Source organism: Oreochromis niloticus, linkage group LG3, assembly GCF_001858045.2.
Source record: "Oreochromis niloticus isolate F11D_XX linkage group LG3, O_niloticus_UMD_NMBU, whole genome shotgun sequence".
Lineage (NCBI taxonomy): Eukaryota > Metazoa > Chordata > Actinopteri > Cichliformes > Cichlidae > Oreochromis > Oreochromis niloticus.
Genome location: NC_031967.2, coordinates 1,653,331 through 1,678,292, shown reverse-complemented (window position 1 = coordinate 1,678,292; position 24,962 = coordinate 1,653,331). Strand labels below are relative to the sequence as shown.

At 42.3% G+C, this 24,962-nt stretch overlaps 3 protein-coding genes and 1 non-coding gene across 4 annotated transcripts; 1 reads left to right on the top strand and 3 right to left on the bottom strand.

The window, feature by feature from the left end:
* The first annotated feature begins 389 nt into the window (after positions 1–389).
* mpdu1b (mannose-P-dolichol utilization defect 1b) lies at positions 390–7,565 on the top strand. The gene is made up of 7 exons (XM_003458926.5): positions 390–556; positions 2,465–2,530; positions 5,058–5,190; positions 5,318–5,403; positions 6,177–6,295; positions 6,625–6,735; positions 6,923–7,565. Exons 1-7 carry the CDS (start codon positions 430–432, stop codon positions 7,040–7,042), a joined length of 762 nt encoding a protein of 253 aa, XP_003458974.1. The 5' UTR covers positions 390–429; the 3' UTR covers positions 7,043–7,565.
* A 3,419-nt stretch (positions 7,566–10,984) lies between these two features.
* Positions 10,985–15,187, bottom strand: sox19b (SRY-box transcription factor 19b). The gene is made up of 2 exons (XM_003458918.4): positions 13,848–15,187; positions 10,985–12,325 (listed from the first exon to the last, which is right to left on the bottom strand). Exons 1-2 carry the CDS (start codon positions 14,507–14,509, stop codon positions 12,064–12,066), a joined length of 924 nt encoding a protein of 307 aa, XP_003458966.1. The 5' UTR covers positions 14,510–15,187; the 3' UTR covers positions 10,985–12,063.
* A 3,980-nt stretch (positions 15,188–19,167) lies between these two features.
* eif4a1a (eukaryotic translation initiation factor 4A1A) lies at positions 19,168–24,291 on the bottom strand. The gene is made up of 11 exons (XM_005464169.4): positions 24,151–24,291; positions 22,938–22,980; positions 22,699–22,831; positions 22,454–22,593; positions 22,178–22,346; positions 21,602–21,711; positions 21,353–21,496; positions 21,130–21,267; positions 20,941–21,030; positions 20,134–20,213; positions 19,168–19,867 (listed from the first exon to the last, which is right to left on the bottom strand). The coding sequence occupies exons 1-11, from the start codon at positions 24,171–24,173 to the stop codon at positions 19,723–19,725; spliced, it is 1,215 nt and encodes a 404-aa protein (XP_005464226.1). The 5' UTR covers positions 24,174–24,291; the 3' UTR covers positions 19,168–19,722.
* LOC112846597 (small nucleolar RNA SNORD10) lies at positions 21,864–22,004 on the bottom strand. Its single transcript, XR_003219606.1, has one exon. It is a non-coding gene; the product is annotated as a small nucleolar RNA SNORD10 (small nucleolar RNA).
* Positions 24,292–24,962: the final 671 nt, after the last annotated feature.

Here is a 24,962-nt window from a genome sequence, read left to right as displayed (position 1 = left end):
GTTAAAAGGAAGTTTTTCCTTTCCACTGTCACCAAGCATGAGGCGATTCTTCCTGTGAACTGAGGCTATAGAAATTGAATTGAAATAGTAATCAACCTAAAACCATAATAAGTGTGATTTACTTTGCACTTGATTCCACTTTAATCATGCGGTGAATTTGATTGATATCCTGTCTCTTACAGTTAATTACAGCGCCATCGTTTGTCAAAGACACTTTTTCAGCTTCTAGAAATGTTGGGTTTTACCTTCTAGGTGATACCTGTGTAACTGATATATATGTGGGATATTAACTAAAACATTCCTGTACTGTTACATGATGGAGTCGAGCACTTTATGACAGCACACTGTTAGCGGAACATTTGTGATGTCATTTGAACTGGTGGGATCTTCTTTCTGTTACACATTAAACGGCGACGTCACGTCTTCACAATGGCGGAAGAAGCCGTTGTCGTTGAGGGTTTATCTTTTATGGATCCTTTCAAAGGGCTTCTGTTGACCTATTTTATGCCAGAATCATGCTACGACGAGTTCTTCCTCAAGTTCAACTTTCTAGACGGTAAGAGGCTCGTCGTAGTTCGACAAGCGCAGTTTATTACCGAAAAGTGTAACTCCGAGGGTCTGATGACAGGACACGGGCGACGTTTCCACGTTAGGCGTAAAATAAACTGAGAGTCATCTGGTGTCGGAACGCTTAAAAGATAAACTGTAACGATATTTGAAAGCAGCTGCATGCAAACCAATGAAGGAGCTCGTTTGAGCAACCAGTCTGCTACAAAGTAACGACACGAGCTCGACACGACTGGCAACACTGTGTCAGTTACACTGTGTTACTCCAAGTACGAACTTCAAAGTCAGAAAAACATCAAACAGGAAAAATTTATTGGAGGAATATTTGTGTTTTTATTCTCTCAATTTCTCTCAAAAAGTTCATTAAAAAAACAGGTGAACTAAATGTCTTTAAAGCTGATTCATAGATTTAAGTCATGATGTTATTTACTGTAGAAATGTCATATTTGTTAGCTCTTATTATATTATCCACCTTTTCTCTTATTAATCAAATGCTGCTTTTTGCCAAGTTCATTATTCACAAATGTAAGTTTACCATCAGATGGCTTCGTTTTCGTGAGATTATAAAGAAAGTGTAGCAAAATGTCTCCGTGATTTCTTGGTCACAAAATCCAAACACCTGCAGTTCCAGTCTCTTTACTGTTGAGGTGAACTTACTGTAATGCTTTTTGCCGTGACTTGTGAGTGTGTTCTGTTTCTTTTACTGGAGTTAGAAATAAATCTTATTCAGAGAGGAAAATGTATTTATGACACAACCTGTGGTACAGAGTTATTATGATTTTTTTATTTAAATTAGTTTTTGTTTTAAAGTATGTTGTTTTGACCACTTTGGTGGCCTCAGAATTTGATCTTTGGTTTTTGCGGGCGATGTGGTTCTTTTACCTTCTCGGGATTGTGACCTCCAGCTTGCACTGGAGCTGTCTGTGGAGAAGAGAATTAGCCCCTCAATGTCAAAGACCATGGTTCCCAGACAGAAAAGGGTGGAGTGCCCACCCTGAATCTGGGATAGGTTACTGCCTGAAGTAGAGAAGTTCTTGGGGTCTTGTTCCTGAGTGAGGGGATTGTGGAATGCCAGATTGACAGACGGATTGGGGTGGTATCTGGAGTGATGCGGATGCAGTTTGTTGTGGTGAAGAGAGAGCAAGGCTGGAGTATGAAAGCAAGGCTGTCGATTTACCGGTCAGTCTATATTCATATCCTCACCTGTGGTCACAAGCTCTGAGTAGTGACTAAAGAGGTTACGGCTACAAATTCCAAGACATGAGTTTCCTTCGAAGAGTGGCTGGGCTCTCCCTCACAGATACGGAGCTTGGTCATTGAAGATGGACTCAGAGTAGAGCCATAGCTCCTCCACATTGAAAGGAGCCAGCTGAGGCATCCACTAGGATGAATCCTGGACACCAGCTAGGTGAGGTGTTCCAGGCATGTCCCACCAGGAGGAGGCCTCAGTCAGACCCAGGTCTCACCGGACTGCTCAGACTGCTGCCCCTGCGACCTGAGCCCAGATACGCGACAGAAGGTGGATGAATGGATGCTTTGAACCGAGTTGAGTTGTTTCCATTTCGGTTAGTTTCCAAAATGGTTTTTCTGGTTTTAGTTTCGGCTTTATTACTAAATAAACACAGAATGAAATTAAAGATGCCTAAATATTTCTTCACAAATAGGTTTAGTTAACGTTAATATCCTTGCTGTGGAAACAAACGTCATGTTTGGTTTGTTATGCAACTTTACAATTTTTATTCAAAATCAGTTTAACAGTGCATCGATTTTTTTCTTCACTTAACTTACTGTTTTCCTTTACTGCAAATAAAAAATAATAAATATACATATTAATGCATTGCTGCAGACATTACATGCTAAAGGTCCTGATAATCATTCAGCCTGTGTTTTCTTCCAGTGCCATGTCTGAAGATTGTACTGAGCAAAGGCCTGGGGATCGGCATCATACTGGGATCAGTGATGGGTAAAATGCTTCCTCCACCTTTTTGTGTAACTGCCTTTATCTGAATGGCTGCCTTAGTCAATCAAAACGTTAGAATATATTATTTGGCTTCTTTGTTTGTAATTATAAATAAACATCAATTTCATTTAATTTTAGTGATATAATTAATTATAGTCATATTTCATATGTAGTATAGCCCCACAGTCTCCTCAAGGTGCTTTATATCATGAGGTAAAAACCCCACAATAATGCAGAGAAAACAGAAAATCACATGACTTCCCCATCTCTGAAACCTGACTGAAACTCTTCAAATAAGCCATTCCTCTGCAGATGATCTGTTAGCTGTTTGACAACTACTCTTTCAAGGATGTTTGATATGAAAGGAAGGTTGGAGATTGGCCTATAATTAGCTAAGACAGCTGGGTCTAGAGATGGCTTTTTAAGTAAAGGTTTAACTACAGCCACCTTGAAGGCCTGTGGTACATAGCCGATTATTAGAGATAGGTTGATCATATTTAAGATTGATGAATTAATTAATGGCAGGACTTCTTTGAGCAGTTTTGTAGGAATGGGGTCTAAAAGACACGTTGATGGTTTGGAGGAAGTAATTATTGAAGTTAACTCAGAAAGATCAATTGGAGAAAAAGAGTCTAAATGAACATCAATGGTACTAAAAGTAGCTGTAGATAATATTACATCTGTGGGATGATTATTGGTAATTTTTTCTCTAATGATAAAAATTTTATTTGTGAAGAAGTTCAACAATCCCTTTAACGTTAACTAGTAATGACTAGTTAACGTTAAAGGGATTGTTGGCTCAGTAGAGCTCTGACTTTTTGTCAGCCTGGCTACAGTGCTGAAGAGAAACCTGGGGTTGTTCTTATTTTCTTCAATCACTGACGAATAGTAAGATGTTCTGGCTTTGCGGAGGGCTTTCTTATAAAGCAGCAAACTATTTCTCCAGGCTAAATGATGATCCTCTAAATTTGTGACACGCCATTTCCTCTCCAGCTTACGAGTCATCTGCTTTAAGGTTGGCACTGATGGGGTAAAGTACTTCTGATTTGAGGCTTTCTTTTTCAGAGGAGCCACAGTATCCAGAGTCTTACATAACGAATATGTAGAATTATTCTACAAGCAGAATTATGCTTTGTTGTGCCAAACACATGTGCTTTCCCAAGTAGGCTCCTGTTGTTAGTCTTTATTTTAATTTATTATTCGCAAATATTATACACAAAAAAAAATGTTAAAATTTAAAATCTACCATCTGGGAAATGTGTGACTGTCAACAGGATGATGATGTGTGTTTTTCTATCAATCATGGATGGGCCTCTCCAGAACCTAGACTTCAGTATTATCAATGCGGTGTGGGATCATCTCGATAAGATAGCAGAACAAACGGGAGACGGCATCCCAAGAAGAGCTTTGGATTTTCCTCCAAGAAGTCTGTAGAACCCTTCCTAGAGGATACTTAAAGAAATTATACAGGAACACTTGTCTAAGACAGTTTAGGCTGTTATTTGTTTGTTTTGTTTGTTTTTAAGAATAAATGACCAAACATTGACTGTCAAGTCTGTTAAATTTGTACAAACTCTTGTTTTTTGATCCACACTACTGGTCCAAAGTTTCAAAACACACCAATTTTTCCAGTTTTTATTGAAGATTATGCAGTTTAATGTCTCATTGCACTCTGAAATCAAAGCATAGTATAAATAAGCAATCTTAGTGTGTCATAAAATGTGTCATCGTTTTCGAAAAGGCTCCGGCTTCGCTGTCCACAGTGTGACGCGAAAAAGGCATTTTCAGATGTATCTGCTTTGGAGAACATTTTCAAAACGCTGCGTTTTCCTTGAGCGAAAATGCCGTCTCAGTGTGGACGAAACGGAGAGAAAACTATGCGTTTTCAAACGAAAACGTATTAGTGTGGACTTAGCGTCTGTAGCACAGACCTACATTGATAAGTGTTATGATGGTCTGTCCCTCTTCCATTGTTAATCGCTTTTTTCTCACATCATACTACTTCCTGCAGTACAGTACTGTTCAGCTGATGCTGACGAGGGTATGGTACCACAGTGTGTCCAACACTGCTTTATGCAGACAGAGGGGGCTGGAAGTAACACCTGTGGGAATTAGTAGCACCAGGCTCGATCAGCCTCCACTGCTGCAGAGCAGCTTTAAACTGTTAACCTATGTTGTCCCTGAAAAAGACCTTCTTGTATCATTCTGAAATTCGCATTATTTTTCAGTTTGGGGAAACCTTACCTTTGTTTAACCTCTGACAGTTCAACACTTACTTTGTACCATTTCAAGCTGCTCATTGGACTTCAATTCGGTGTTCCATAACTCCTGACTGATAGCGTATACACTGTATAAATCGAAAACCGATTGTTTGCTTCAATAAATCGCTGCACCCATCTTCCACCTGTTTTCCTAGAAAATATAAAGAAGTGAGGGGTGGTGCAAAACTTCTGTACAGTACTGTATGTTACATTTTTTTCAGATGCCTTCAGTCTTTACATAACTTTTTTCCCCAATTGTTTTTTAACAGTGAAGCTTCCTCAGATCTTAAAGCTTCTTGGAGCGAAGAGCGCTGAGGGGCTGAGCTTCAAGTCTGTGCTGCTGGAACTGTTGGCTATCACAGGGACAATGGCTTACAGTGTTGCCAAAAACTTCCCTTTCAGGTTGGACCATATTTGGTTTGGTTCTGTAAAGCAGAAATGGACACAAGGCGCTCTGAATTCTGCATCTGTTATTGTAATCACTGTTTATTAAGGGTCCAGGTTTTCTTTATGCCGTATGTCACTGCAGTTCCTGGGGTGAGGCTCTTTTCCTCATGTTGCAGACAGTCACCATTGGCTTCCTCATTCAGCATTATGGAAAAAGAACCAGCACAGGTAAGACTTCATGCAAACTGAACTATTACCAGAACTGCTTCGGTCGTTGTAGAATTTTGTGAAGCTTGTAGTCGCCTCAAGCATGTATGCATGTAGCGTATAACTGTGAAATGACCAGTCATTTGACTTCTCCCCTTGATGTTAATAAATACCAAAATATGCATGAAAAAAGACATTTTACATCTGATAGCTAGTCTTAACTGAATGTTAGTATTTTATAATGAAATTGAGCCATAATGCATAAAACTATGGAAGCTTGTTTCTGCCGCTAAAAAAAAAAAGTATTCATAACTGAGAAAAGTAACTTGAAATTTTGAGTTAGCACTGCCAATCAGTATCTACATGAATGACATCATTTCCTTGTTACCCGGAAGCTGAAGCCCTCGGCTACAAATGCTACAGCTAAGCTAACAGTGTTACAGTATTTTGAGTATTTTCATGCTTCACAAATGATGAAATCCTTGTTATTAGCTGAATCACATGGCGTTACTATCAGCACACGTTCTCTCGAAGCACCAATTTGTTGCTATACATTGGTAGCTCACCATATCCTCCCAGGTAACAAGAAAATGACGTCATTCACGTAGATTACTGATTGGCAGAGCTAACTCGAACTTTCGAGTTACTTTTCTCAAAATTTTGAGAAAACAACTTGAAATTTTGAGTTATGGATACTTTTTTTTTCCTTCTTCTCTAGTGGCTGAAACGGGCTTCTATATGAAACGAATAATTCAGTTTAACATTGTTACATCGATATGTTTCTTCCCTTGCAGGTCTCCTATTCATGGTTATATACTTTAGCCTGCTGGTCCTGCTCCTGTCCCCAGTGACTCCTATGTCAGTGGTTACCTCCATGCAGGCCTTCAACATGCCGGCGATCATCATTGGGAGGGTAGGCCTGCACACGTCACACACATCTTGTCAAATCATCTGTAGCTGTTTTCAGATGTTGGCTTTTCAGGCATTCCTGTGACACAGTGCCACAGTACAGTGCATCCAGACAGTATTCACAGTACTCAGACTGATGAGTTTTTGTCCTCATGGTGTGTACGATATGTCAGCTAACACATGCCGTCAGATGAAGTGAAACAGAATATTTGTAATCCAGCTTTACAGTTACACAGTGTCCACTAACAACATGCAGAAAGAAGAATGTGTCAGCCTCCATCAAACAGACGCTCATGCTTGAGTAACACGTGATAATCTGTCCGGTTCTCTCAGCTCATCCAGGCATCCACCAACTACTCTAACGGTCACACCGGCCAGCTCTCCGCCGTGTCTGTTTTCATGCTGTTCGCTGGGTCACTTGCACGCATCTTTACCTCAGTACAGGTGAGACGGGTAAAATACAATGCACACCTCCGTGTCTTTGCCCTGGTTTGAGCACCAGTTTTTACAGGAACTATCCCTGATCAGAGGGTTACATTTACCTCTTTAATGAACTAATATCTCATTATAGAGGACATGGTTCACATTCCCCAAAAAGTAAATTATTTAGCATGATGCTGTCTTTTTACAGGAAACTGGAGACTCACTGATGGCACTCACCTACGTCATATCCTCAACCTGCAACGGCATTATTGCTCTGCAGGTTCTTTACTACTGGAACAGTTCACCTCAGAAGAAAAAGGGGGAATAGACAAATAACAGTCACTAAACGTGAATAACAGAGAGCCATCTACGTGTTCGTTAGACACTCATATGTGTCTTTAAACTTGGAAGACCAAACTTACACATGAAATGTTTGTACAAAGCCTTTGGGACACATGGTATTTCAGATATGCACCTGACTGTGACGTACAGGTGAAATTGTAACATGCCAAACTGATCATTCAGCTTTTATGATTAACAGCAGGGCAGCTTTGGTGGTGGGCTGAAATTATGGATCGAGCTGCTGGCTCTTGAGTCCTCTCCCTGCCTGCAGTGACTGTCCTTACATTCCTTTGATGCAGTTTTCTGATCACACTGGTTTTGATGGTCACAGGGTCAAAGGCTCTGTGGAGGAAACTGTGTCAGACGAGACCACGATGAGTAATCTGGCACTTTTGTTTATCATATATATTCCACTGATTTGTTTAAACTTGATTGTAACAGCAGTGAGCAACACAGCATATCCTGATATTGAATTTCTCTGTAGGTGAAATAAAAGATTGTGATTTTAAGTTGGAGGTTTACAGTTTTTCTTTTCTGCATCATCACATAAAGAGAGAGAGTGTGTGTGTGTGTGTGTGTGTGTGTGTGTAGATTCACGTCCTGCAAAGAGTTTGTGAATCTCAGGTTTTTGCGTCTTTACCTTCCAAAATAAAGAGCTGTTGTTGTGATTTGTTGTCATTTAAATAAAACTAAATTGAATCTTGGATGTAAACACTGAATCCCACTTTAAAACTCTGTTGGTAACCACCACCTGATGCTCACACAACACTCACACAAACAGAGAATGACTGCAGCTCTTTGTAAAGACTTTTAAGTCACTCTTGGCATATCCATGGCAACCACTTTTTGAAGCCTCATTGCTTGTTGCTAGGTGAGGAGATGTACTGGACCAGAAAATCCTTCCATTGACTCTCCCTCCACCTCCTCCTCCTCCCACACACCACTCTTTCTCCCCCTTCTATCCAATTCCTATCCTCACATGGTCCCATGGACCTCAGCAAAAAAACAAACGTGTGCTCCAACGTCTCCCACTTACAAGAAATGGTCAACGATTGTTCCCATGGTACTTCTGTTATCATGTCACATGGTTTGCTGTTCTTGGTTAATATAGTTACTTCCTAAAAGATCCCTGTTTTATATTTTAAGAATGAAAGGTGTTGTGGGAAAGTTGTAAAGGTCCACATCCTAGGAGGGTCCATATCGCCTTCCAAGAGATAAAAGATGTGTAGAGAGAGATGTGTGTGTCATCTTAAAATATGTCGTGTTGAAGGACTCAGAGAAGCTATAGATTTTTGCAGTCTCTTATATGTGCTCTACGTTGTTATGCCCCTCCTGTTGTTGGTCTCAGTGCGCTCATCTTTTCTCCCTTTCCTCAGGATCCTATCCCCTCCCCTCAGTGACCGATTAGCCAGTGCGTGATTCCCTCCCATTTCCATGAGAAAGGCGCTGCTCGGTGAAAGGGTTAAGCCTGTGGACTAAGTCCTAAAAAGCAACCCTAATTTTCTGCTCGGTGGGGGAGTGAGGAAAGCGGGGAGTGGGAACAAAGACGCCCAGGGGAGGAGCGGGGACTCCGGGTTTACTATATGCACCTGCGACTTGAAAAGCCACGGACAATGTGCTTCTGAAACGGCCAATTACGAACGGGCCATCCACTCGCTTTTTCTGTGGAAAGACGTGGGGGAGGAGGAAAGACGAGTCTAAAGGAAGGAAGAGACTAAGGAAAGTGAATTTTTAAAGAGGGTAAAGATAAGAAAGTAAATAATCGAGCTCTAAATAATTCTGGGCACAATAGAGAACACCCTGTCCTGCCTTCCCAGCCCCCAAAATTCATCCTCACCTATCACATGATCCCCTGTGTTCTCCCGCTTTAGGTTCATTTTTGTCCCAAGTGTTAGGAGGAAAAGTGAGGACAGAATTGTTTCTGTCTCTGAAACATAACTTAAAGCTTTTTCAATTCAGCTTTAAAGTCAAAGATTTCCTGTTTTTTAATGCGAAAGCAAAAATTTACGACTAATGAACTCAGAACATCGTGACAACAGGATACAGTGGAAACAAAGTTTTTCCTGTTTTTCTTTTTTTGCATATTTGTAACACTTTTCAGATGTTAAAACAAATTTTCATATTAACCTAATTAAATACAAAATGCAGTTTTTGAAGGACAGTTTCATTTATTAAGAGGAACAAAGTCACCAAACCTGCTGTCCAAAGTGAAAAAGGAATTATCCATTTTTAAATCATAACTGTGATTATCAAACGCTACACGCAGGCCTGATTACTGCCAGAACTGATGAATCAGCAAATCACTTAAACCTGTCTGACAAAGTGAAGGTTAAGAGAGCAACACTTTATGCTGTGATCTAAAGAAACTCACAAACGGATCAGAAACAAAATCATCGACATCATGTCCAAGTCTCCAGCGGACCACAGTGAGAACTGTTATCAACAAACTTAGCAGAGCGGCTGTCTTCCCAGGAGTGACCGGCCTACCAAAATGACTCCAAGCCTGTGTTGCTGACGTGTCCAGGAGGTGATCAAAGAACCCAGAACTACATCAGAGGAACCTCAGGCCTCACTTACCTCAGCTAAGTGTTCATGATTCAACAGGAAGAAACAGATTGGGCCAAAATGGCATTCATAGATTTCCAGAGTGAAAAAGAGCTAAAAAAAAAAAAAAGTTTTGGGGAAAATCACACGAGTCTGATACAGAAATGTAACTCTGTCCCATCCATCAGGGATGTGTTAGTGTTTGTTAGTGTGAACTGTGGGAGCCGACACAGTGTTTCATAAAAATAAAACCTTACCAACAGTCAAACATGGCTGCAGTGTGACCGTCTGCGGCTGCGTTGGTGCTTCAGGATCGATGACCTGCTGGAACCATGAATTTGCAAATTGATGGAACAATGAGTTCTGCTCTCTACCAGAAAATCCCGAAAGAGGATGTCGGACCATCAGTTTGTGCCCTGAAGCATGAAATGATGTTCGGCCTTCAGGGTTTCAGGTTATGCAGCAGAATAATGGTCTAAAACACACCAGTCCACTTTTAAATGGCTAAAAGGGGAAAAAAGTGAACAAAATGATGGTTTGGACAAAGTGCTGACTTATCCAATGAAGACCTGACATTAAACAAGCCGTTCATACTCAAAAACCCTCCATTATACTATAGTGGGGTATACTCATACTGCATTCATAAAGCAAATATTATAATTCGATAAAAGTGCAAATAATTCATGTAGAAACTTATTGGCATTCAATAATTGCAAATATCAAAGCAGATAAATTCTAGGCCGACGTTAAAACAGTGAAAAATCAAATTGTATTAAAACAATGTCAGAATCATCAGTCTGTGTAAATGTGGCTCATGATTGTTCTCTTGAGTAGTTTTAAGAGGAAATCATTTACAGAATTACTTGGATTCACTATGTAATTGTAGTATTCGAACCCACAACCTCCCACCTAATCCAGCCCAGCTCAGCAGTGCAAATGGATGAATGATTATAATCTAAACTAAGAAGCCAGTGAGAGCATAAAGGCTGGATCAGTGAGTCATTGGAGTGGAAACTCAGTGAGCTGCTGTTATTTCATTTTGGTGAAACATGTTGGCATATATCTAATTTATTAATGCTATTATGAAAGCCACAAATCTTTTTCATCAAAAAGGAATCAGGACTCTTAGTATAAGAGCTCAGATATACATCCTGTTTGCATAAATGCTGCCTACGGTAACTTACACATGACACTGGGCAGGTTAAACCCCGACTGCTGGACATAGTTCAGTTATGATGATTAGAACAGAATTATATCAGAGTATGTGAATGACACGTCCAGTTTGTGTTTGAAGATCACACTTTGAATCCAACCAGGACTAAACTTAAAAAAGAAATTAGCATTAGCTCAACGTTAGTTACTGCAAAAAGTTTAGAAACAAGAATAAAGGTTTTCTGAGGTTTAATCAGGAACACGTATCCATTCTCTTTAAAAGTTATAAAAATACAACTGACAGTTCATTTAAAAACAACTCTGGTCTTTTTCCAATCCAGCGTCCTTGTGTGGAGACATTTGCAAGACCAACTGAAAATCTAGCAGTTCACATAAAAATCCTTTCAATTATTTAAAAGCATAGAAAAAGAAATACTACACCTGCCTAGCGCAAGATGACATGAATATAAACTCAGCATGCTCAGTTCAGACTGATGCATCGAAACATGAAAATCTCCTAAAACTAAATTATAGCAAATAAAACACCTGCACACAGTAAACACAGTCACATCTTAGAGCCCAAAGTGTGATTCTGACTGAGGCTGCTGCTTCTACTGCATGTAGGAGGTACTACTGCACAAAGCCAGTCCTTTTCCTTGTAGACACGGTGGTGATTGTCCAACAGAAGTTTGTTTCATTTCATTCAAATGTAACTGAAGAGTACAAATCCTGATCTAACACAAGGTTACTAAACCAAAGCCACGTCGCAAAGAGTTAGATTTTAAAAGCTCTGTTATTCAAGTTGTGCATTTCATTCTCGAGTTTCCTGCTGACGCGTCACAGCAGCACTAACGAATTGCCAGCAGCTCAGGTGATGTGGCTATCACATGATTTCAGGTGGAAGAAAGTGACAGTCGCCAAACAAAGACATGGCCACGGGAACCAGTCCAACCAGCACTGACTGTGCTGGAACCGTAATGAAAGCCAGTATCGCAAGTATTTAGGCTGGTTCTAAAACACAAGTTCTATAATACACAAAACACTAGAAAATATTACATGTTATGTACAAAACAGACACCCCGGCTTCACTCAAGACATTCAGTCTGTGGCAGGGTGGTGGGTGGAGTCTCAGCGCTGCATGTGTGGCCTGGATGCGTCTTCCGTGTGGCACCAAAGAGTACATTCGGATACTTGTCGTACTGCAGACGCATCATCAAAAACTTCACCACTTGTATCTTTATGCTGACACTCTGAAGTACTCCACACCCGATTCCATCTCCTCTCTAGCTGCTCGTGAACCGTTCTTCAGTCCTAGATGTGTGTGAGAGGAACAGTTCCAGTGAGGTAGTGCTGCTGGACACTGGTGTAGCCCCTCTGTGCTGTCGAAGGGTCGCTGGCATCTCCTCCGGGTCCAGGAATGTACATGCTGATCATGTCTCTGAGGTCACCCTGCAAAGCCCCCCGATGGTGGTTTGGCGTTCCCGTAGGAGGAGAGTGGGACACTGGTTCTGATTTCACCATGGACATAGTGACAGGGCTGGGCTGCTGTGGACTGCTGCTGTATGACATGGGGCTGTGGGGTGAAGACGGCAGTCCAGGTTAAACGACATGAACATTTTTCAAAACAGCGTATTTATTTTTGGAATAAAAATGTCAGGATATACTGCTGAATTACGACTCTGTCCTGTCTTTTTCCACCATATGAACAAGTGTGCACCGAGCTAGTTACAGCGCTTTATCAGCATTTTACAAACACACTAATGCATTACCTGAAATTCTGCAATAGTTATTTGAACCCGGTGCCATGTGTAGTAATTATATCCAGATAACCTTTAAGCACCAGATATTTGTGTAGCTCTGTGTAATATAGTTAACAGAGCGCGATACAGAATTACTTCTTTTATACTGAGAATTTATACATACATATTTTCATCTTGCACTGGGGACTTGTTGCTATAATCATGTACAAAAGTTCTGAGTATGTAAACAAAGCACAGCGTGAACTCTGCAACAGACACGAGTAAATGAGTGAGTGCACAGCAGACTGTGTTTGATTTAATCAGTCTGTAAACCTACAGAGGAGATGGTGCCAGCTTCAGGGATTTTCGACACTAAAATGTATTCATTAAATAAATATAGAAAGATATTTTCAATGTCGGAAGAGACTGGATGGATTATAAAGTTGATAAGTGTTCCAGATAAATCTTGGAAATACTGTCTGAGAAAATTTGTAAAGTTTGGGTTCGACTTGTGTTTAAAAGCTTAAAGGAAAAAGTCTGAAGCTTTAATGATTCCACTGCTGTATTTAAGAATGCAGTGACAGATACAGCTGCACACGAGTCAGCAGAACCAATCAAATTTGGAACTACTGCAATAAATTGCAGCATCATCCATCCTTACACCAGAGAATTTATCAAGCCCTCAGACTTTGTTTAGGGTCATGAGATCTGTGCTAGGAGGCAAAATCTCCCCTAACACAGGACAATGGTTTGGACGGGGGTCTGTGGGTAGGGACCACACACAGAGCAAGCCTGCTTGCCAACAAGTTATACTGATAAAGATTGCAGGCAGAGGAATGCAGACAAACCTCGTTGCTCAATCATATGTAGACTTCTTTGTGATTCGGTGGGAATGGATGCAACATATGTGCCTCCAGCATAATGAGTCCCGTGGCAGTCAGAGAACATCCAGCATGACTTATTTCTGGTACCTTAATTTTTATTCAGTAATAAAACGACATTTCTCAGACTCGTTTTTTGAAATCAGAATCAGAATCAGAATACTTTATAAATCAACAAGGAAACTGTGTAAAATAATATAACCGTGGGGGGATTTTCAGCACAGAGAAATAAATTCTTCAGTGTCGCCAAGTGTATGTCGAAGGAACCATGAAGTCGCACTAACTGAACAATTGCACACTCCGTTTTCACCCGATTTTAACACCTTTGACCTGAGTTTGGAGAAGGCCAATGAAGAAGTAGCCTACAGTTTAAACGCTGCTGCTCAGCATCGTATCTCTGCGTGTTTTGCCATCTTTAACGTGCGCTGGGAACATGCGTGGGTGTTGTTTTGCAGAAACGCAGACACACACTCACCTGTATGAGTTGGCCCCGTTCATGTACGTCTGCGGCGCCGTCATTGCAGGTGGGTACTGGAGAGCTGACAGGTCATACCGGTGGAGCTGCTGCGTGTAGCCCAGTGCCTCGCCCTGCATGCCGGCGTATCCTCCGGTGGGGCCCCAGCCATAGCTCTCCATCCTGGGGCTCCCACCTTGGCTCTGTGCCGCTGCCACCAGCAGGTTTCCCGCTGTCAGTGGGTACTTGCCTACCTGAGTGTCTTTTTTGAGTAAAGGCTTTGTCTTGCGTCGTGGCTTGTACTTGTAGTCAGGGTACTCCTTCATATGGACCGCACGGAGCCGCTTGGCCTCGTCAATGAAAGGCCGCTTCTCAGCATCGTTCAGAAGTTTCCACTCGGCCCCGAGCCGCTTGCTGATTTCAGAGTTGTGCATTTTCGGGTTTTCTTGTGCCATCTTGCGCCTCTGCCCTCTGGACCAGACCATGAAAGCGTTCATGGGCCGCTTGACTTTATCCATGGGGTCGGCTCCAGGTGCGCATGCCGTTTTAGAGCTCGGGTGAGAGTTTCCATTGCTGCCCATGTTCCCGGTCATGGTGCCGGTGACCGGTGACATTCCCTGGGAGGTCTGATGAGAAGGGGGCTGGCCAGTCGGCTTCAGCTCGTGTTCCATCATGCTGTACATGCTGGGAAAATAGGAAAGTTGAGTTACAAAGAAACGATCGAGCACTCGGGAGCCTTCGTCGCCGTCAATCTGGCGACTTTTGGCCAGGTTTAGTTACACGTTTACCCGGGGCTTACGCACGACACACCCGTGAGACTGCAGCGGACAACCTGCCCCCCCTTTCTTAAATTAAAAGTCTCTCGAGGCAGTCATTAAACTAGCACTGAGATACACTGTCACAGTAAAGTTTTGCGGTTTCAGTGCAGTGAAAGAGTTTGCGGAAAACCACTTGTTGTCAGTCAGCCAGCTCACACACTGAACTCATCTGTCTGTTCACTCCCAAAGTTCTCCTATTCTCGTGCAGTCAGGCATGAACCAATGGGAATGGCAAAAAGCTTCATTCTGTGCGTGTGCATTTGCAACTGAAAGGGCTCCGGGGGTGCGTGAGACACTTGTTGATGACGGAGTTGGTGAGAGGAAGCATTCCAGTAAGACAAGACGATCTTAATAATCCCCGGGCAACTGTAAACTATACACTGAAAACGCGGTTTTAGCAAAGTTGTCTGTGGAGACAGCCACGCAGACTGTTACGCGTCTCCGGGCTTAAAATATGGTTCGAAAGATCCGCAAATATAAATGCATCTATAATCATAAAAGCTGAAATAGTAAAAACAACAAAAACTAAAAGAGTAAACAGTGTTTTGTGTTTATAACCAGTTCAATTTTCTTTATAAAGCACAACAGTGTTTGATACTGCGAAGTAACCGTCCGACGATATCACAAAGAAACCCCCAACGATGAGAGCTCCTCTGTGGGCAACACAGGAGACACAACTCCCTCTAACTGTTAGCCAGGGCCAGGCTGAGAGAGGAGCGCATGCTGCCGCTGGTTGGTCAGGGAGGTGAAAGAGAAAAACCATCAAAGATCCACAAATTTCATTTCAACAGAGACATATTGTGTCGCACAGCCTGTCGGGACTGTTTCACACACGCAGCTCTGGTTCCAGAGTTTTTAACAGAGCAAGAGAGTTTCAACATTTCAAACCTTCACGTTTTCTCTAGAAAGCATTAATCATTTCTATTTGCACACAATAACAGAATTATGTAAAAATGGCTCCTGAAAACTAACCATTTTATTGAGCCATGGCACAAACCATGGGTGTGCAATGACTTTGTAAAACTTATAGCTGGTAAAATCTGCCTGAGGGTTATCTTCCAGTTTACATCCAATAGAAGTTTGAGCTGCAGCTTTAGAAAGCTTCATGCCAAAAACAAAAGAAATCAGTTTAGCTTAAGGAAAAGATATGTTGGTGTTCATAACTCAGGAGGTGGATATGGAAAGTTACTGCTGCATTTCCAGCTGTCAAGAACTGGAGTGGAAGTATCATCGAGAAACTCAAAGAGAGCCAGAACAAGCCTTACAGAGGTAGGAAGTAAAGGACTAGTGGGAGATGCATCCAAAGATCCCAGAACAACTGCCAACACACAAGTGAAGCCAGTAGCACAGTTGCAATTGTAATTTCAAAGAAGACAGTTAGTTGGACCCTGCACATGAAGCAGACCAATGGAAACCGTGCAGACAGACTGAGATACCCTAAGGACAACCTGGAGAAAGCACGTCCTTTGGTCAGATGAGACAAAACTAGCCATAGAGACGCTGCTTACGTTTGGAGAAAGAACAAAATCCCCACAGTCACACACAATGACGAGAGTACTAAGCTGTAGGGATGCTTCGGAGCGTCTGGAACTGTGAATGTCGTCAAAGTGGAAAGAATCGTGTAATTTTGGAAACCTGGAGCAGTCGGCAGCAAAACTGGGTCAGGGTCGTCGCTTTACCCTCCAACATGACAACAACCCCAAACATACGACTCTCGTGGTGAACCACCTTCAGAGCAACAAGTAAAAAAGCTCTGACTTGAATTCCATTGAAAGTCCTTGACAGTTTAATTTGGAGGAGCTTGAAAGTCACCAAGAATGTATTTGGATTACTTTGGAGATGTGCGAGTCTTGTTGAAAACTACAGCAAACGGCTGTTGCAACGTCAATACAAAAAATTACGATGAGGGGATTAATAATTCTGACCCTGGTAGTTTTATAAAATAATTTTATTACCGTGACGTGAAGTTGGGATGTTTGAAAAAGCTGAATTAAAAGTGTTTGTTCTATTTGTGCGTAACCAAAATCATGTGTTAACATCAGTTATCAGCGTGTCCTTAAAGCCAAAACTGATGAGACAATCATAACGAGAAGCTTCAGGTGAGTGTTTGGGTTGAATTTAGATCCAATAACTTCAACGTTATTTATACAGCACCAAATCACAACAACATGTGTTTTATATTGAAAGGTAAAGACCTCGACATTGTAGCCAGCTCTGATTAGTACTCACAATCAGAACTTTAAAGAATGATAACAGAGTACTATGTGGCTGTTTCGATGACTTTAATTATGCCGTACCATCTCCTGCTGACTGTGTGAACATGTCAGAGAATCAGAGACTCTTTTAATGTTAAAGAGCTTTGACCGTGACATTTCCATTATATCTCCTCATTCAGCAGACCCACGAAATAACGATGGGATTCAAATGTTTTGGAACGCATCAAAGTCCAAACAGCTTGATGGAAAGGAGGGGAAATCTGAATGAACAGAAATAAAGTTGGATAAAATAAGACGGGGTTTGGAGGTCAGAGGAGCGGGTAAAGGCTATAGATTTATAGGGGGAGAAATAACCAATGAAAACAGGGAAGGCCAGAAAATGAAGGTGAAAAGAAAGGAGGAGGGATGCAATGATGAAGGGATGGATGATGAAGGGGTGGGTGATGGGTTGGTGCAGGAGGGTGGATTTGGATGACAGGGCTTGAATAGACCTCTATTCTTCCCTACGCTGGCTTCTCTTATCATGCAAAACAGGCCCGTTCAGCCTCCCAGCCATCCGTCACACAAAGAAAGACCATGGCAGCCTTTTTACAAGCCTCACACTCACATAATCCACCCACCCCATCCCACCATCTCTCAACCCTGCGATCCAACACCCAACAGGGAGCGAGTTGGTACCCACAGTGTGCATGTGGCATTTGGGGGATGGGCACAGGGTATATTCACCACAAACAGCGCCTTTGGAAAAGGGACCACCTAACCTGAGAAGCAGACCACAAAGTAGAGATCTGCATCATGTTTTCAGGGTGTGCGGACACGATTAGGGGTCTACGGGAAGCTAGAACAGGCTGGCCGGCCATCACAGGGCTAACATTTCTCTATCTTACATCTCAGCCTGTGAGCTGGAAATCAGTCTGTGGATAAACTGTCGCTCCTCCAGAAGGCTGGGAGAGAAAGAACATGCAAATCCACAAGAGTGTGCATGTGTGCTACAGAGAGTACAGGGCTGATGATGTCAGTAAGGCTGAATCGACGTCTCCCTCTAGTGGACGGAGACGTTATATACTTGATGGCCTCCTGCAGTTTTGAAGAACCTGCGGATGGTGCGAGGCTGCTTCTCACAAAGCTTCTATTTGCTCAGAGGAAAAACACTGTATGCTTTTCTATTTCATCATTTTATATTCCAGCTTTATTACAAATGCACACGTGTATCTTTACCTTATCATAGACATGCCTTATGGCGTTACATGTTTAGTACTTTATTATGAAGAATTGCACTCTATGCAAGAGTCCATCAACCAGCCGTGGCCTCAGTAAACTGGTACGGTCTTTAGCTGCTGCACCCACGGTCGTGTGGGTCAAGCTTCCACACCTTTTCACACAAACATCAAATATCTGAATAAAAGCAAATTAATTCAGTCCTATAATGCTTCTGTTGTCTCAGAGCTGTGACTCTTTTTAATGAAGATTCAGCTCTTTATGAGCTCTCTTTAATTGGGAGGGAAAAAAGACAAGGGGAAAATAAATGATGGAAAACGCAGACACCGACACAAACGTGTCTGAAGATGTGAATATTATAAGAGTTCCAGCTCTAACAATGACTGCTCCACTCCATCGCCCACCTCACTGAGTGAGGTTTGCCACAAAAGTAGACACCACACAGGATTTGGCCAACAGAGGGCTGCTTTACAGCTTTAAAAAAAAAAAAAAGAAAAAAGAAAAGAATGTTTTTATTGTTTTTCTTTTAAAGACCAATAAAATAAATACTATACAGTATCCAATGTAGAAAACCTGATACACTGTCTCCAAAAAAAAAAAAAAAAAAAAGGGAGGGGGGGAGGGGAACAATCCATACATGGAGAAAAAAAATATTAGCACTGATAGCACACACCTCATGAGATAATACGAGAGCTTAGAAACTTTTGGTGGAGTGGAAAGCAAGATAAAAATCTCTATATACTTTTATATTTGTAGTTTGGTCCAGATGACACTCCCCATTCACCTATAAGATTTGGATGAGGTAGGTTACAAAACATGACCACAACCTTTTGAAATCTTATTTCCTGTTTAAAAAAAAAAAAAGAAAAAAAAAAAAAAAAGAAAAAATCCAATCTCAACAAACTGGAGATGGAGGGTGGGGGGAACAAACAAAAAACAAAACCAAAAACCCGCTTGGATCTGGGTCAGGAGGCCAAATCGCTACAACTCACCGTTTCTGCCTGCAAGCACTCCTCATCTGAACTCTACTGTACAAATGGCTGAACAGGCCCGAATGAGAGAGGAGGAAAAGCAGAAAAAGCACAGCAGTAAAGAGGATCAAATTGGTCAGCCACTGTACAGCTCATTTTATTGATCATGTCCCGTTTACTTCCAGAACCCAAAGACTGCTGTAAACATGATCGTGGGCGTGCGATGAACGTTGTGCAAATACACTGAAGATTGTTTAAATACTGAGCTAGTCAATCACACCGCGGTTCATTCAGAACACCGTCGAGTCCAGACTGCTCGGGTCAGCCGACCGACGCTGCAAACAGTCAAATCTCACACAAGCTTCAAATCAACAGTGTCTCTTTGCCAACAATCAGCAAGTATAATGTCATCACTGGACTTTAAATGTGCTTTTGGAAACAGTTCTGGCGTGAAGCAGAGTATTTAACCGCTGGGAGAATTTCAGGGTCGATAAAAGACAATGGCAGATGGAGCGGGTCAGCAAGTTATTCTTCCAAAATCATGTCAAATGCTGAAAGAGTAAATTCAGGGTGGAATTTAGAAAAGGAAGTTTTTAGTATTCGTATTGTAGGAAACAAGCTTTTACTTCTAAAACAATCGGATATGGGTGGACAAACAGAAGCGGGGAGTCTTCTAGATCAGATCGGCCACGTTCATGGGCATCTCCTCCACGGTGGTGTTGTAGAATGTCTCAATGTCCCTCAGTGTTCGCTTGTCATCCTCAGTTATCATGTTAATGGCTACTCCCTTTCTGCCGAAACGACCTCCCCGACCGATCCTGTCAAAAACAAAAAGGTGATTAAGTTCACTGTAGACATGTGGACTAGTCCAAATCACAGGAATGTCTCTGGGTTTACTGCTTATGCTCACGTCAGACAAAGTGCTCGCTTCATTTTACAATAAATGCAACTTCAGGGTCATGTGATTAACATGCCACGTAACAATTTCGCCAAAGTTGTCTTATAGCAGTTAAATTTGCCTGTTGTGAATAACTGCAAACCTCAAAATTAACCAATCATGTCTATAAACGGTTTATATCTTCACCTGTGGATGTAGTTTTCCCTGTTGGTTGGCAGGTCGTAGTTGATGACAAGGGAAACCTGCTGAACATCAATACCTCTGGCCTGAGAAGAAACAAACACCTTTACTTACATGGCACAATTTCAATTGTGGCTCTAACAGCGAGCCAGTGCAGGAGAAAGACACTCTGTACTCTTTCAGGGAGTACTTGGGACAGTCGTCCAGCCTGGAAGTAATAAATGCATGAACTAGTTTTTCAGCATCACTCTGAGACAGGATATTTCTAACTTTAGAGATGTTGCACAAATGGAAGAAAGCAGTCTTACATATTTGTTTAATATGTGCGTTGAAGGACATGTCCTGGTCAAACATTGGTCCTCAGTGTTACTGGAGGCCAAGGTAATGCCACTCAGAGTACGAATCTGGTTAGTACAATAACCTCAGTTTGACCTGAATTAGAGCTCATCCAGGTCTTTATGTCCATCTACAAATTAAAATTAGGCCATACATAAATACTTCAGTTTCTATTCAGACACCTGTGGTACACCTGGATCTTTCTGTGCACTCATGTCCTCAATAAGTGCTAACCCCACTTTTTTAGGTGGTGGGTCCAGTTTCTATGACCCACCACACCTTTACTCAGAAGTCTCTCAGGTGTTCTACAGGAATAAGTGTAATCTGCCAATTAGTTGTGAGTCAGGGATTTCAACCCAGCTACAGTGGAGGGCAGATTTCTGCTCTACCAAGGAACTTTCAGTCCTTTACCAACACTGCAGCTGGCAGGAGAGGGAACCTTGGACTGCAAACAGCACTAAAGAAGCCGTTACATACCAACAGGTCAGTGGTAATAAGGACTCGACTGGAGCCCGAGCGGAACTCCCTCATGATCAGGTCTCTCTCTTTCTGGTCCATGTCACCGTGCTGAAAAGACGTAATGAAATCTTACAACATGTACCGAAGGTTTTTCCACACGTGTACGTGTTCACACATCACACAAATAAAAGACAAAGAGGTTCGTACCAGAGCAGAAACTGTGAAGTCTCTGGCATGCATCTTCTCAGTAAGCCAGTCCACTTTTCTCCTTGTGTTGATGAAGATCACAGCTTGTGTGATGGTCAAGGTTTCGTACAAGTCACACAAGGTATCCAGCTTCCATTCCTGAGGACCACCAGGTCAGACCGTTAGCACAGCAAGCTCAGCATAAACACCCTGATCACAGGGAAAACGAGTGCATGTTTTTCACCTCTTTTTCCACATTGATGTAAAACTGGCGGATGCCCTCAAGTGTCAGCTCCTCCTTCTTCACGAGGATTCTGATAGGCTCACGCATAAACTTCTTTGTGACCTCCAAAACATCGGCTGGCATGGTGGCAGACAGTAGGACAACCTTAAAGAGATTTACAGAGATATCTGTCAGCTACAGGCCCTTTCCATACTTCAAGCCAGGACCTTTGACTCGGCCGTTACAGCGCTGACACGAGTGTTCTCCAACCTGGATGTTGCTCGACAGCTTCTGGAAGATCTCGTAGATCTGATCCTTGAATCCTCGACTAAGCATCTCATCAGCCTCGTCCAACACAAACATTTTGATGTATTTAGAAGCTGCAAAAAAAGGAACATGTTACACATCATATGGGCACATAACACATTCAGTTAAATCCATGTTTGCACACAGATACAATGGAACTGTGTTTAGGAATCACGTGCCACTAATGAGGTTTCAGTAATGAAGTGTCTTCGGGTGTAAAGGTGCCGTATTCAGAAGTAATGAACGTATGATCATGCCTCTGGGACCCTGCTGTCATGAAAGCTCGAGCCAGCAGAACGCCGACCAAAGCGACACCACAGCAGGGACGTACAGTGTCAGCTGACACGCATGGGTTTCATCATTATACAGCACTTATCATATACAAGCAGGAACAGACACAGGAAGGAAGACTACAATGTGGGGTGAAAGCGATAACTGACCTCTGAGGTGATCATAGTGACCAAAGAGACTAATGTTCTTTCCTTATAGTAACAAAATTTCAAACAAAGTAGGATTTAACTCCCTCTCACGAAGACTTACAAAGGTTTTTGCGAGTTAGCATGTCAAAGACGCGGCCGGGAGTTCCCACCACGATGTGTGGGGCTTCAGCCTGCAGTTTCTGGACCTCACTGCGGATGTTGGTCCCTCCAATGCAGGCATAGCAGCTGGCGCCCATGTAGTCACCCAGGGCAAGGACCACTTTCTGAATCTGGAGATTGAGTCAAAGACCAGACATTAAGCCATGCAAAAGGCTATATGAGAGATGCTATTGCACAATATGTCACAAGTGTTGGGAGAGGCTGTGTGGAAGCCAACCTGCTGAGCCAACTCCCTGGTGGGAGCCAAGACCAGAGCCTGAGTGCCTTTCAGCTCCACATCAATCTGCTGAAGGATGGAAATGGCAAAGGTGGCAGTCTTCCCAGTGCCAGATTGGGCCTGAGCAATCACATCGTAACCTGAAATTAAAACATGTGCAATTTAGTATCCAGGGAATTCTTGGAAATGTTAACTGCTAAGTAGTATTAGAAACAGACAGTATCACATATTGAAAGCACTCTTACCCTTGATACAAGGCATAATGGCCCTTTGCTGGATAGCTGAAGGTTTCTCAAAACCATAGGCATAAATTCCCCTGAGCAGGGTCTCCCGTAGATTCATCTCATCAAAACTATCCACAATCTGGTTCCAATTGCTCTGGAAAGGTTAGAAAGAGTCCCACATAGGTCAGTTAACTACATTCTGAACCTACTGCTGTGAAAAGAACATCAGTGTTTGTGGGAGTTTCATATGAGACACTTACCTCAATGATCCCATCTGGCTCCATGCCTTCAGGGCCATTGTCTCTGTGAATGACAGAAACTCACGGTTATCATTGCTTTCCAGCTACACTTGTAAATGACCATAATGAACTAAATCCCCTCTGCCCACGAATAATGATAATAAAAATAAAATCTTCTGTAGCACAAAAATATCCCCCTTTAAGTATACGTGCTGATATAATCATTACCAGGCTCCACGTTATATCATTCTTCCCAAACTTGGCGTGAAAAAAGAAGCCTTCGCCCCTTGTGCTGTGACGCGAGGCCTTGTGGAGAGGCCGCCATTTTTGCTACATACAATCAAGATGGTCGTTTCTCCATTCAGGGGAGGAAGAGTCAGGGGCGGGAGGACGCTTTACAGAGGAAACGCCGCCACGTCGAATGTGGCCGACTAGTCGACAAACTCCGACATCTTTGTGTTCAAAGCGAACGGATCGTTTAGAGTTAACCGCGATGCTAAGAGGAAAGCGGTAGAAGAAGCCTCGCGGCTTGCCGCCGAGGCCTGCTCCGCATTAGCCATTAGCAACAGGGCCTGCTAGTCTGTAACTGACAAAGTCGGCGAAAGCAATTGTTCATTTAAACGCGTAAGGCACAGCGCTTTGTGAAGGCAGCGTACAGCTCCACCACATGCAGCGCGTGTAAGCGGAAAAACGTCCATTTTCAGCGGCCTTAAAGCGGCCTTTGTTCAAAACGCCGACCATCCGTACTAAGACCATGTGACTCCACCGAACACCACGAAACAGCATTAATCCACCTTTACAGACAAAATAAGGTCAATCAGGTGTATTACACCCGAAAGTGTCGTAGTTCCGATCTTTTGGCTTCAATATCAAGTTACTACAAATGAAAAGAGGAAGAATTTTTAAAGGCCTACACCAGGCTTGTTCACGTGCTGTCGCCGGATGCCGATAACGACCGCAGTCAGTATTCACATCTGAAGCATTAAGACTAATATAACTTCTGACTAGCATGACTTTAACGATCTAAAACATTAAATCTTATTTCACACTCGTCTCCTGAAACGCGAAGAGTCCTAATGTTCATCTAAGACAAAAAGTCCTCGAATGTTACTCGACTACAAAACTCCGTTAAAAATGTGCATTCTTGAGAACATCGAGTAAAAATATGACGGATTGAAAGTGAAAATAAGCCCTAGAACTCACAATTTATGCGACCAAAAGTAGCCTTCCTTACCTGTTATCATATTCAGCCGACATTATTTCAAAGAAAGAATCCGCAGCAGAAATCTCTTATATAGGTTATGCGCACAAAGAGGCTTTCTCATTGTAAAAGCTCACCGTCACTTAGCTGTGGTCCCGCCCACAGGCATTTGCGATTGGACGAGCTCTACGTCATGTAAAAGTAAGCAGACCCATGGGGCGGACCGTTTCGTTTACAGTATGCTCGTAATTCACGCTCGTGCCCGAGTTCTTTAGCCAAAGAGGCGGGGTTTCAGTTTTTACGGAATCCGTTGGTGACGCAACCGGGTTTCTTCAGTCCGCCTGCCCAGGTGTGTCCCCGCTGCTTTCCTCAGACATTTACAAGCGCCGAATAAAAAATAAATGCAATTTTTTAATTGGGTCATGTAATGTCTTAATGTTCCAGCATCACGTTGAGTATTTACAGCCTATCAGAGATGAGTCTTGTGCGTAATATGCATGGATCACTCAACACACTGCTCTTTAAATGTATTCATACTCTATCACGGGAAAGAGTTAGGGTTAAAAATAACTATTTCTGTTGATTATCTCAATTTTTTTACTGAATCTGGATGATGGAAAAATCTGATGAGAGTGCAGTAGGTTAGTTCCATAAATGTAAATAAATAAATAAATAAAGCTTGAAAAACACATTTATATAATAGTACTTTTTAAGGCTTTAGAGAAACATGTGAAACAAACCATAACCACAAAATGACACCATGAAATTAAACTGAACATTGTCCCAGTGACAATAATGTGGCATCTGTACCTGGTTTAGAACTTCTCTCTTTCTAAGTGCCATGT

Bases quoted from the DNA above. Each gene is read 5' to 3' on its own strand.
- eif4a1a (XM_005464169.4), bottom strand. From the start codon at position 24,173: ATGTCGGCTGAATATGATAACAG. The intron at 22,832-22,937 runs GTAAGTGTCTCA...TAACCTTTCCAG, and splicing joins AGCCAGATGGGATCATTGAG to AGCAATTGGAACCAGATTGT. The intron at 22,594-22,698 runs GTAAGAGTGCTT...TTTTAATTTCAG, and splicing joins CATTATGCCTTGTATCAAGG to GTTACGATGTGATTGCTCAG.
- sox19b (XM_003458918.4), bottom strand. From the start codon at position 14,509: ATGTACAGCATGATGGAACACGAGCTGAAGCCGACTGGCCAGCCCCCT. The intron at 12,326-13,847 runs GTGAGTGTGTGT...TTCACCCCACAG, and splicing joins AACGGGGCCAACTCATACAG to CCCCATGTCATACAGCAGCA.
- mpdu1b (XM_003458926.5), top strand. From the start codon at position 430: ATGGCGGAAGAAGCCGTTGTCGTTGAGGGTTTATCTTTTATGGATCCT. The intron at 557-2,464 runs GTAAGAGGCTCG...GTTTTCTTCCAG, and splicing joins CAAGTTCAACTTTCTAGACG to TGCCATGTCTGAAGATTGTA. The intron at 6,296-6,624 runs GTAGGCCTGCAC...CGGTTCTCTCAG, and splicing joins CGGCGATCATCATTGGGAGG to CTCATCCAGGCATCCACCAA.